The sequence below is a fragment of the Protopterus annectens genome, chromosome 11.part0 (assembly GCF_019279795.1).
Source record: "Protopterus annectens isolate FY-2018-M chromosome 11.part0, PAN1.0, whole genome shotgun sequence".
NCBI classification, from domain to species: Eukaryota; Metazoa; Chordata; order Ceratodontiformes; family Protopteridae; genus Protopterus; species Protopterus annectens.
The window spans coordinates 1,106,300,376-1,106,312,877 of record NC_056745.1 but is presented as its reverse complement, the minus strand read 5'-3'; the positions used below and the strand labels follow the sequence as shown (position 1 = coordinate 1,106,312,877).

Below are 12,502 nucleotides of genomic sequence, written 5' to 3'. Positions count from 1 at the left end.
TCACAGATTTTATGAGAAACAGACTGGCATTTTAGGCAAATGTCTGGACTTTTTGTGAAAATCTGAACAGGTGACAGTAATGGCAAAGTGAGTCTAAACATGCCAGACTATGTTACACTTTCTTTCTGACAGTGCTAAGTGCTTTATGGTTTTGCAAGTCAGTAAAATTTTTATTTATTTGACATTTGTTAACCTGGTTAGTCTGACTAGGCTAGAAGCCCTTTTTCAGCAGAGACCCGAGGAGAAAAGCTCCAAAACAAAAAGAAAACAATAAAACCATGTAGTACATACAAAGAAAAAAATACATGAACCATAAAACAATTCCAACAGTAAGGTGTCTACTATTGATTATAATGAAGAAAATTCTACAGTAAAATCAATACAGAAGCTTACACTCATTAAGTTCCATATGTACAAAGGATAAAGCTGTAATCTACAGCCTGTGAATCAATCAAAAAAATTACATTGGCATATAGAATAGATAGCTGTTACAGTATTTCTTTGAAGTTTAGGTAGAAATTGTCTGCAGGAAGATAGATATGTGAAAATATGAATATAGGAGATCACTGATATAGGACTAGCAGAGATGGAGGAGGAAGAGAAAATGGGGAGTGGTAGATCAGGTTGGAGTAAGACAGAAGCAGGACCATGTTCTGATTATATAGTCTTTTAACACTTTTTTAAAATAAAGAGTACCAGTGGTTGATCTTAGGTCTGGGGGAAGTTTACTCCAGATATTAGCAACAGACTGTCTATAAAGAAGTTTCCCAGTTTGTTTACTGGGCTTATATTCTTCCAGAAGATGTAGGTCAGCACTGCGTAGGCAATGTTTGGTGCTATAAGGAGAGATTAGACTAGAGAGAGCAGGGCGCTGAGAGGGATTAGTAAGAAGAGAGTGAGTGAGCTGGAGTTGAGGGAGTAGGAGTTGGTTATGTGCTTCTGGTCATTTAAGATTTTCTAAGGCAGTGCAGTGGTGGGAGCAGTAGGGGAGATTAGCGGCAAATTTAGCTACTTTATTGTAGGTAGTTTCGAGTTGTTTGGTCATGAGGCTGGTTTGCAAGTTGGTGAGAATAGATGCGGCGTAAAAGAGAGTAGGTAGTAGAAAAGCTTGTGCCAGAGTTTGTTTTGAGTTGTTTGAGAGGTATTTTCTATTTCTGTATAGTAAGCCTAGTCTTTGATATGTTTTTTGATGGTTTGTAGGATGTGGATGCCAAACTTAAGTCGATCATCAATAACCACAACTAGGAGTTTGGTATGAGTTTCTGATGAGATTGTAGTGTTGTTCAGTGAAGAGACTGAGAAGGAGGATTTTATAATGTTGTTTTTTTGGAAGAAACAGAAGTAGTTTTGTTTTCTTTGGATTAAGTAGGAGTTTGTTGCTAGTTAGCCATTTTTCAACAGATAGAAGTGAGTCTTGGGTAAGGGATAGTAAGTGGTGGGGTGATTATCAGAACAGGATATTATATTGGAATCATCAGCATACTGGATAAGAGAGGAGTGGGGGCAGGCAGAGTGAAGATTATTTGTAAAAATGTTAAAGAGGATGGGCCCTAGTATTGAACCTTGTGGGACTCCTGTGTGAACTGGAAGGAAGGGAGAGGTGGCAAATAGCCACCTAACAGATTGGAGTCTATTAGAGAAGTAACTAGTGAACCAGAGTATAGTGGATTCAGAGAGGTTAAGTTTTTTAAGCTTAGATATAAGTAGATTGTGAGATACAGTATCAAAAGCTTTGGATAAATCTGGGAGGAGACTAGAAACTATTTTGTTGTCACCATGAGTTTGGCAATGGTTTGAGTGAAAGTTATGACAGCAGTGGCTGTGGTGTGATGGGGACAAAAACCGTATTGTGTTGGGGTAAGGAGATTAATCTGCAGGGGGTGTTCAAGGATTTGTTTCTGTACACATTTTTCCATAATTTTGGAGAGGGGAGATAGGATTGCGCTGGGGCGGTAGTTGTATGGGTCTGTGGAGTTTCCACCTTTGTGGAGAGGAATGACATAGAATTTTTTCCATAGCTTGGCCACAGTGTTTTCAAGGATAGATCGATTGATGAGACTAGAAATGGGGTAAACAATGGAATTTGAGGCACTTTTGAGAAATTGCAGGGGCAAATTGTCTGCAGAAAGAGAGCTTGGTTTGAGTTTAGAGAGGAGAGATCTGATGTATGCAGTGGAGCTGGGTTTTAGAGAGAAAGTGGTAGTAAGTTTGGTTGGGTGGGTATCATTATAAGGTGGGTTTGTAGACCTGTTTGTAGTAAGATTTGTAATAGAGTCAATAAAGAAAGACTTTAGAAGAGTAGCAGTATCAAGGTCAGAGTTATTTGGACAGGGACTAGGTATAGAAGGCTTGCTTGGATGAATAATCTTGTTAATATTGTTCCAAAAATGTCTGGGGTTAGAGTGGGGATTATTTAGTGGTTTCTGATAGTAATGTTTTTTGTCATTATTAATGTGCTTTTTAGTATGGTTTCTGAGCTCTCTATAATTTTGTAGATGGGTTGGGAGATTAGTTCTTTTCCATAACCTCCAAGCTTTGTCTCTTTGTAGCATAAGGTTACAGGTGGGCTGAGTTAGCCATGGTGAAAGTTTGATTTTAGTCTAATTTTTCTGATGGGGGCAAGAGAGTTTGGGGTATTGATGAAGATTTCATTAAATTTGGAGACAGCTTCATCTAAAGGTAGGTTAAGCAAGAAGGACCAGTTGAAGAAAGTATTTTATTGAAGGTAGTAGGGTTGAAGTTAAATAGTTTGCAGCAGTCTTTAAATTGGTGGAGTCTTTGTAGTTGACAAGGGTAGGAAGATGGTCACTGAGAGAATTGAAAAGAGTACTTGGATTGTGGTAGAGGTTAGGGTTTGAAGTTAGCACCCAATTAATGATTGTGCCGTTGTTGGTTAGTTTTTTAAATCTAGTGGGAGCAGAGATAAGTTGTGTAAAGCCATAAAGTTTAATGCAGGTATTGGGGGAGTCAGAGTTACAAGTAGATCAATCAATGTTAACATCACCCAAGATAATTGTCTCATAAGTGATGTTATCAGAGATCCAGGAGAGAAATTGTTCTAAGATAGGAATATTGTTTGGGGGGGGGGGTGTAGATAGCAGCAATGGCCAATTTTTCGTGATTGTTGAGTTTACAATTTACTATAAGGACCTCAGCAGGGTGAAAGTTAGGAGGGGGGTGGTAAGAGGGTAGCGTGAGAGTTGTTCTGAATATAGTATGGTTACACCTCCACCTTTTCTACAGTGATGGCTGAGTCAGAAAATATTATAGCCTGGAGGTAGACTTTCTGAGTTAGAGATATGAGGTTGTAGCCAAGTTTCAAAGAGTGAAAGAATGTCTGGGATATACTGAGTGATCATGGCATGAAGAGAACTAACTTTATTTAATAAATTTTGTATATTATGAGAGATTATAGTGAGTTTTGTGAGAGTATGGAGGTTAGTGGAGTTGGGGAAATAGTAGGGTGAGGGGTGGTGGATAAAGTAGGAGGAGTGGGAGAGATGTAGAATTGTGTGATTGAGTGTTGTTGTGTGGTCCAGGGTTTGGGTGAACATTGCCAGAACATAGTAAGTTAACTAGGATCTTTAACTTGAAGAAGGTAAGGGAGTAATAAGGATAATACTTAGGTTTGATTTTATGAGTATTGGATGGAAGGATTTTAATTAGTAATGTGTTGTGTGGTTAGAGAATAGTGTAGATGCAATGGAGTAGTTGTTAGTAGTTTGTAACCTAATGTGGGAGATGGGGAGGGTAGGAGATGATTCAGTTGTGGGAAGGGAGCCATAGTAAGAAGTAGAAATGGTCAGAATACTTAAGCAGGAGAAGACTAAGAAAAGTAGGAACATATTTGGGAGGGAGTGTAGAGTAGTTTAGAGTGGAGGGGGCTAGCGGAGAAATAATGTGAAGTGAGAAAGGAGTAGGGGGATAGAGGAGAACAAACACTAAAGGTGAGGGGGGAGAGTATTGATGTGAGAAAAGTAGAGGATAGAGACAATTAGAGGGCAGAGGGAGATCTGGAATTTAGTGTGTAGAGATGTATTGAGGTAGGAGGTGCTGTAGATTAAGACATATATTGAATGTGAGAGTGTGGTGGTTGGAGTTAGAAAGATGGGACAGAGGGAGTGGTTTACCTGGAAAAAGTATAAAGGTAATGAAAGTGGCGGTGGGGTAGAGTATGGGAGTGAAGTGAGCCCAAACAGATGCTGGAGGAATTCTAGGGTTCCATGGAGCCTTGGGTGAACAGTACTGTACTGTGCTGTACAAGTGCTGCCTGTTCCACTCTATAGTTATAGCCTTTCTGTATATAACCTGAAACAATCCAGCATCAAACTGGCAAGAGATAAAAACTGATGCACATTTTCACTTCATTTTCTCTGTTGTTGCTTAAATTTGTTAATCATGTGTAATATTGTAATTGCTGGTTTGCCAGAAGGCCGGGTCATAGCTGAATGGGGTCCAGCCTAATTATTTGGTAACAATAAATAAAAAAATTTTATATATATATATATATATATATATATATATATATATATATATATATACATATATACATACATACATACCTACATGCATATATACAAAAATGCATAGCACTCAGGAAGATTTTAAGGATTATATATGAGAAGATATGTAATGGTTATATCAGAGAGGAACATCTAAATGGTTATATCTGACAGAAAGGTATTAAAAATTAATGCTGGGCATTGGGCCTTATGGTGTTTTGCTGTCAACTGATGTGATCTAAACAGGTGACTGTTTCAGGAGACTTGGAATTTAGTTAGTATACAAGCTTATGACCCATACATGATGATGACTGGAACCTTTGGCAACCATGTTCTGCATTTGGCTAGTTTTTACATCTTTTTACAGGTGGTCTTCCCATACTGAACCACTAAACCACTTTTTTGCTCTAGTTTGTTTCAGTATGGATAGTGAAAATAATATAAGTAGTAAGAGTTTGTTCCAAAGTTAAAAGATTTTTACTTCATGGCAAGATAGTACACTCTTGTTGCCAGCAAGCAGTTCTGTGTTGAAGCAGTGTGACATCAGAAACTGGAATGTAGAAAGAATTAAACTTGTTCTCCAATGGGTCTGGCCTAGTCCTAGTAAGTGAGAACTTTCCAAAGCCAAATAAAAAAGCACCCTTACAACGCATAGCATAATCTGATGTCTATTTGTTGCATCTGCATTTGTTGTGTTCCATCATGTTTCGTTTGTGTTCATTTTTGATATCAAAGTCATAAGTCAAAAAATAAAAAACTGATTGGAAAGAACAAGCTTCAGATGGGGATGTTTGAGTTAATGTAAGTGAATAAGAGTTACAAGACAAGCAAGAGGGGAAGGGGTGGGAATGTATCCTTGAGAAAATAATGTTTTTCAGAATGTTTGTTAGGAAAATTGAACACATGACTACAACAGGCTTCAAGTACTGGAAGTCAGGTTCAACACCACATTGGATTTAGCTGGAGGTGACATATGAGAAGTTACATTATACTGAACTGGAGGCAGAAAGCATTTTCACAATCAAACACATTCCACATTCTACAAGATCTGTTTACTATTGCTTGAATTGTTAGATTTTTTTGTAATTGCCATTGGGTAGTAAAATATTGCTAAAGGATGCTGTTGGTAGATTCTGTTTTAGTTTTATTAAGTCTTTTATTAACAAAGTAATTGAAACAATCTTTTTTGAGCCTTTTTTAGCTACAGCGTAGGACATAAGGGCAGATACAATATGTATGGTCTATTTACAGTAGCTAATTGACTGTGAAAATGGTCTTGATTGCTTGTTTGATAAAGGTTGTTTGTGGTTACTGTTTATCTTTTTAACTTAGTGTTCTTTGCTTTTGTATTCCTAATGCAGGGCAGAGGAGGAAGAAGGTAAGAACATACAGCCAGCAGTTTGCACATATTACTAGCATTCCTTTCTATACATGCATATTTATTATACATAATTTGATCAGTTGCAGAAGAATATGAACCAGAGGAATATACAGAAGATGCGGGTGGCGAAGAAGGTAAAAAACTCTAACAAGAATACAGTTTGTTAATGTACAGGTGGCATAGAGCCTCTGACTAGGAGAATATAATTCTGCATTTGGAGTAGCTGAAATCTGGCCATTCTGGTTCAAGAGTATCATGCGCTCTAGTTCCCCTTTGTACCATTTATCATGCAGTATAGCATGGCACCTTTGTAATCAAATGACTGTTTCCTTCATTCCTATCAGTTATATATCTTCCAGTTAGAACTGGCTAGAGGAAAGGCTTTGATGTATGAAATATGACGGAACGTCTAGAAGAAATGCTGATTATCATAACTATTGGTTGAATGCTTTGTGACATGAAATAACTCATGTAACCTTCTTTTTGCCCAAAATGTGCAGGAAAGGCCCTGAGCTTGTTGGCCTAGTCAAGCTTTGTCATGTAGTTGACTAGTGTGTTTATACGCTCACTTATACAGATTATAGCATACTGAACTTTAAGAATCCCAGTTGCTGTAACTTCATAATATCATTGCTTCCCATATTCCTATCAAGATTATTCTTGAAAGAAGTTGTATTGGAAAGCTCATTTCATAACTTTGAAAGGGAGTATTGTATGTGTATATCACTCTTGTTTTTCTATATACAATATTTGTATTAAGTACAGTTTCTCCACTCTAGTGTTAGCTGTCAAAAGTATAAGTTCTTACTGCCAAGTACATCCAAACTAGGTATTGCACAGCAGGTCAGGTAAAGGCCACATCCAAGTAGGCTATAAAAGTTCTTAAACTCTTTCTGAATAGTTCATATTTTATTGCTGTGTGATATTTATTCACCAAACCAAACAAAATAGTGTGGCTATCCAAAATATAAACCAGTAATACAAAAAAGCAGGAGAGCCGCTGAGTAGTATGCAGTTACTGAATATCTTCCAAATTAAACGAAAGTGACACCGCCAACGTTCATTAATGCTTTTATTAAACAAAAAACACATGCGTTTTCGTCCCTTACTGCAGGACTTCATCAGATAAAATAACATAAAAACTTTCACCTTTTTATATTGTGATTACAGTTAATCAACCTATAAAATACTATCTCTTTACTTTAAATGAACCAACCAATTTCTTTTCTTTACCTCATTAATATTAAATTCAGCTGTACACATGTAAATTTATACGTAGTTGTATTATAAAATGAACCAAACTCTTTTATTGATCTTGATGTGAATAATTTTTTATATATACTTAATATTAATTCATTGGGAAAGTTTGTTGTATAATCCTTAAAAAATACGTACTTAAAAAACTTGTGTGCAAAACTCTAAAAAGCACAAGAACACAGTAAAAGCTCCCTCTAGTGTCCAAAACCTATGTAACCTTAAATATATATTATATTACTCTATAACTATATAAATATGAATATAAATATAATTATAAATATATATTAATATGAATGTAAATAAATAAATAAATATGTATAAATATATAATAAGTTAACATGAATAAAATTGTTAAAATTATATATAAAATAAATTTATCTCCCTTTAAATACAACCCAGGAAATGTAGCTCAAACTTTATTAGCTTTCACCTTCAAAATAGGCCCAATAGATAAATTCTCATTTAATCCAAGCTTTTTACATGCATCCAAATATACCTGCCACCACAATTTTCTATTTTCTAATAATTCCTCCCATAAACCTCCTCTGACATCCTGTTTTACTTGTTCCAATATAAAGAATAAATATTTTGCTCCTGTGTAATTTTTAAAGTGCCTGTATAGTGCATTAGTTTCCTTCCTTTTTCCAATATCGTATATATGCTCATATATACGTCTTTTGAATACCCTTTCCGTTTTCCCAATATAAAAAGATTGGCAGTTTTGACAAACTGCCAAATATACAACTCCTTGGGTATTACAATTAAATCTGTCCTTACTTTTTATCATTCTCTTCCTACTTTCAATAAAAATGTCTTCTTTATTCATAATGTAAGGACACTGCGCACATCTCCCACACTTAAAAGTTCCCACTTTCTTATTTTCTACACTTTTCTTATATTTTCCATTTCCTTCTATTTTCTTCCTTATATTAGGTGGGTTTCTGAAAGTCACTTGAGGTATTATATTTTTAATCTCTTCCAGATCAGTGATGGCAGAAAATCTCTCCCATTCCCTCTTAAATATTTGTTTAACATACTTACTTAAAGTATTAAATTCTATAATTAATCTTTTTACATTCTTGTTCTCATTTAAATTTTCATTTTTCTTATCCAGGACATCATTCTTTACTTCTTTTATTCCTTTTATTGGTTGAAATTTTTCCTTTCTACCCATCTCAACTTCCTTTCTTATTAACCTCACAAATTCCCCCGGGTAACCTCTATCCAAGAACATTGTTTCTAATTTATCACATTCTTTGGAAAAATCAACTTCATCACTTGTCATCCTAGAGCCTCTCACAAATTGGCCTTTTACAATATTTTTCTTACAATGGATAGGATGGAAGCTATCGTAATGCAAATAGGAGTTACAGAATGTGTCCTTTCTAAATACCTTGGTTTCAAATTTCCCATTTTTCTTATAAATTTCCACATCCAAATAATTTATAACTTCTACATTCATTTCATATGTAAACTTTAAATAATTTGTAGTTGAATTTATATAGGAAAAAATTCCTTAAATTTTTCTTCACCTCCTATCCAAAATATCACTATATCATCCAGGAATCTATGATAAAGTGACCAGTATTGTCTAAAGGCCGAATTAACTATATATCTCTCTTCCCACTTGCCAAGCACAATATTAAGGTTGTGGGGGCACATGCTGCCCCATCAAACTCCTGATATCTGTTTATAATATTCTCCATTAAACATTAAATAATTATATTTCAAGATGGAATCCATTAGGGTCACTGTAGTCACTTTTTCTTCTTGAGACAATTTTATGTCAGCATATATGCTTTCTTCAAATAATTCCATGCCTTCCTTATGGGGAAATGAAAAAAACCTCTCTTTTTAACAAAAAAAAATTTCCTTTTTATGTTTTTAGAGATGTATTGAGGTAGGAGGTGCTGTAGATTAAGACATATATTGAATGTGAGAGTGTGGTGGTTGGAGTTAGAAAGATGGGACAAGAGGGAGTGGTTTACCTGAAAAGTATAAGTAAAGGTAATGAAAGTGGCGGTGTGGGTAGGAGTGGCGCGGAGTGAAGTGAGCCCAAACAGATGCTGCTGGAGCAAATTCTAGGTTCCACATGGAGCCTTGGGTGAACAGTACTGTACTGTGCTGTACAAAGTGCTGCCTGTTCCACTCTATAGTTATAGCCTTTCTGTATATAACCTGAAACAATCCAGCATCAAACTGGCAAGACAAAAACTGATGCTACATTTTCACTTCATTTTCTGTTGTTGCTTAAATTTTGTTAATCATGTGTAATATTGTAATTGCTGGTTTGCCAGAAGGGGTCGGGTCATAGCTGAATGAGGGTCCAGCCTAATTATTTGCAACAATAAATAAAAAAATTTTTATATATATATATATATATATATATATATATATATATATATATATATATATATATATACATATATACATATACATATTATTATGCTCTACATGCATATATACAAAAATGCATAGCACTCAGGAAAGATTTTAAAGGATTATATATGAGAAGATATGTAATGGTTATATCAGAGAGGAACATCTAAATGGTTATATCTGACAGAAAGGTATTAAAATTAATGCTGGGCATTGGGCCTTATGGTGTTTTGCTGTCAACTGACGTAGTGATCTAAACAGGTGACTGTTTCAGGAGACTTGGAATTTAGTTAGTATACAAGCTTATGACCCATACATGATGATGACTGGAACCTTTGGCAACCATGTTCTGCCTTTGGCTAGTTTTTACATCTTTTTACAGGTGGTCTTCCCATACTGAACCACTAAACCACTTTTTTGCTCTAGTTTGTTTCAGTATGGATAGTGAAAATAGTATAAGTAGTAAGAGTTTGTTCCAAAGTTAAAAGATTTTTACTTCATGGCAAGATAGTACACTCTTGTTGCCAGCAAGCAGTTCTGTGTTGAAGCAGTGTGACATCAGCAACTGGAATGTAGAAAGAATTAAACTTGTTCTCCAATGGGTCTGGCCTAGTCCTAGTAAGTGAGAACTTTCCAAAGCCAAATAAAAAAGCACCCTTACAACGCATAGCATAATCTGATGTCTATTTGTTGCATCTGCATTTGTTGTGTTCCATCATGTTTCGTTTGTGTTCATTTTTGATATCAAAGTCATAAGTCAAAAAATAAAAAACTGATTGGAAAGAACAAGCTTCAGATGGGGCTGTTTGAGTTAATGTAAGTGAATAAGAGTTACAAGACAAGCAAGAGGGGAAGGGGTGGGAATGTATCCTTGAGAAAATAATGTTTTTCAGAATGTTTGTTAGGAAAATTGAACACATGACTACAACAGGCTTCAAGTACTGGAACTCAGGTTCAACACCACATTGGATTTATCTGGAGGTGACATCTTACATTATACTGAACTGGAGGCAGAAAGCATTTTCACAATCAAACACATTCCACATTCTACAAGATCTGTTTACTATTGCTTGAATTGTTGGATTTTTTTGTAATTGCCATTGGGTAGTAAAATATTGCTAAAGGATGCTGTTGGTAGATTCTGTTTTAGTTTTATTAAGTCTTTTATTAACAAAGTAATTGAAACAATCTTTTTTGAGCCTTTTTTAGCTACAGCGTAGGACATAAGGGCAGATACAATATGTATGGTCTATTTACAGTAGCTAATTGACTGTGAAAATGGTCTTGATTGCTTGTTTGATAAAGGTTGGTTGTGGTTACTGTTTATCTTTTTAACTTAGTGTTCTTTGCTTTGTATTCCTAATGCAGGGCAGAGGAGGAAGAAGGTAAGAACATACAGCCAGCAGTTTGCACATATTACTAGCATTCCTTTCTGTACATGCATATTTATTATACATAATTTGATCAGTTGCAGAAGAATATGAACCAGAGGAATATACAGAAGATGCGGGTGGCGAAGAAGGTAAAAAACTCTAACAAGATTACAGTTTGTTATTGTACAGGTGGCATAGAGCCTCTGACTAGGAGCATATAATTCTGCATTTGGAGTAGCTGAAATCTGGCCATTCTGGTTCAAGAGTATCATGCACTCTAGTTCCCCTTTGTACCATTTATCATGCAGTATAGCATGGCACCTTTATAATCAAATGCCTGATTCCTTCATTCCTATCAGTTATATATCTTCCAGTTAGAACTGGCTAGAGGAAAGGCTTTGATGTATGAAATATGACGGAACGTCTAGAAGAAATGCTGATTATCGTAACTATTGGTTGAATGCTTTGTGACATGAGATAACTCATGTAACCTTCTTTTTGCCCAAAATGTGCAGGAAAGGCCCTGAGCTTGTTGGCCTAGTCAAGCATTGTCATGTAGTTGACTAGTGTGTTTATACGCTCACTTATACAGATTATAGCATACTGAACTTTAAGAATCCCAGTTGCTGTAACTTCATAATATCATTGCTTCCCATATTCCTATCAAGATTACTCTTGAAAGAAGTTGTATTGGAAAGCTCATTTCATAACTTTGAAAGGGAGTATTGTATGTGTATATCACTCTTGTTTTTCTATATACAATATTTGTATTAAGTACAGTTTCCCCACTCTAGTGTTAGCTGTCAAAAGTATAAGTTCTTACTGCCAAGTACATCCAAACTAGGTATTGCACAGCAGGTCAGGTAAAGGCCACATCCAAGTAGGCTATAAAAGTTCTTAAACTCTTTCTGAATAGTTCATATTTTATTGCTGTGTGATATTTATACTAAGAAATGTTTTTTTTTTGCTATGCTACAGTTATCTTGTTTGAAGATTACAAACAAAACAAAGCCTTGAACTCAAAAATGGGTCAGATTAGTGAAATACACAGTGGGATGGGGATTTCTTTAATGTGACAATGGCATATCTTTAGGTCATACTACAGAATATGCCATTCTGACTTTGGTAGACACATGGTAGTCAGGGTTAAAATTATATGTTATTGTTCTGAGTTCTTTAAAAGTGATAATTTTTTTTTTTACGAATTGACTAGTTTGTATTTATGGCTTTATGCCCTTTAAATTGAGTCTCTTAAAATGTTAAATTTGTTGACACTAAAGGACAGGTTATTGCTATGTACTGAGTATAAATATTTTATAGACCAGCCTAGAGAACTTTGACATCTTCTATTATCTAATTTGAGATTTCAGTGGTTTACACCTAGGTACTATTATGGCTGATGTGGAGAACAAAGGCAACTGTGTTGCAGAGCTTATGTGAAACACTAGTTATGGTTGGGAGGGGTTTGGTTTGTTAAATTGGTGGCCTGATCTAGTGGGCAAGCTAAGCAGACTCACCAGATAGGTTCATAGGTGTATACCAGACTAATGACCACTAGGGCCTTTTTAAGCCTAGCCAAGTATCTCAAATCTTTTGACAAGTTGTGGTAC

The 12,502-nt window shown here is 35.5% G+C and overlaps 1 protein-coding gene across 7 annotated transcripts in view; it reads left to right on the top strand.

Moving 5' to 3' along the window:
• LOC122815712 (troponin T, slow skeletal muscle-like) overlaps positions 1-12,502 on the top strand; it is a 361,457-nt gene that overhangs the window by 95,933 nt on the left and 253,022 nt on the right. For 2 of the 7 annotated variants that reach the window (XM_044088448.1, XM_044088444.1), the window contains exons 3-7: positions 5,864-5,880; positions 5,964-6,017; positions 9,121-9,122; positions 10,898-10,904; positions 10,988-11,041. In XM_044088448.1, coding sequence (XP_043944383.1) covers positions 5,864-5,880; positions 5,964-6,017; positions 9,121-9,122; positions 10,898-10,904; positions 10,988-11,041 — 134 coding nt within the window. The remainder of the gene's footprint in view (positions 1-5,863; positions 5,881-5,963; positions 6,018-9,120; positions 9,123-10,897; positions 10,905-10,987; positions 11,042-12,502) is intronic. The other 5 variants (XM_044088449.1, XM_044088446.1, XM_044088451.1 and 2 more) reach the window with 3 other exon arrangements.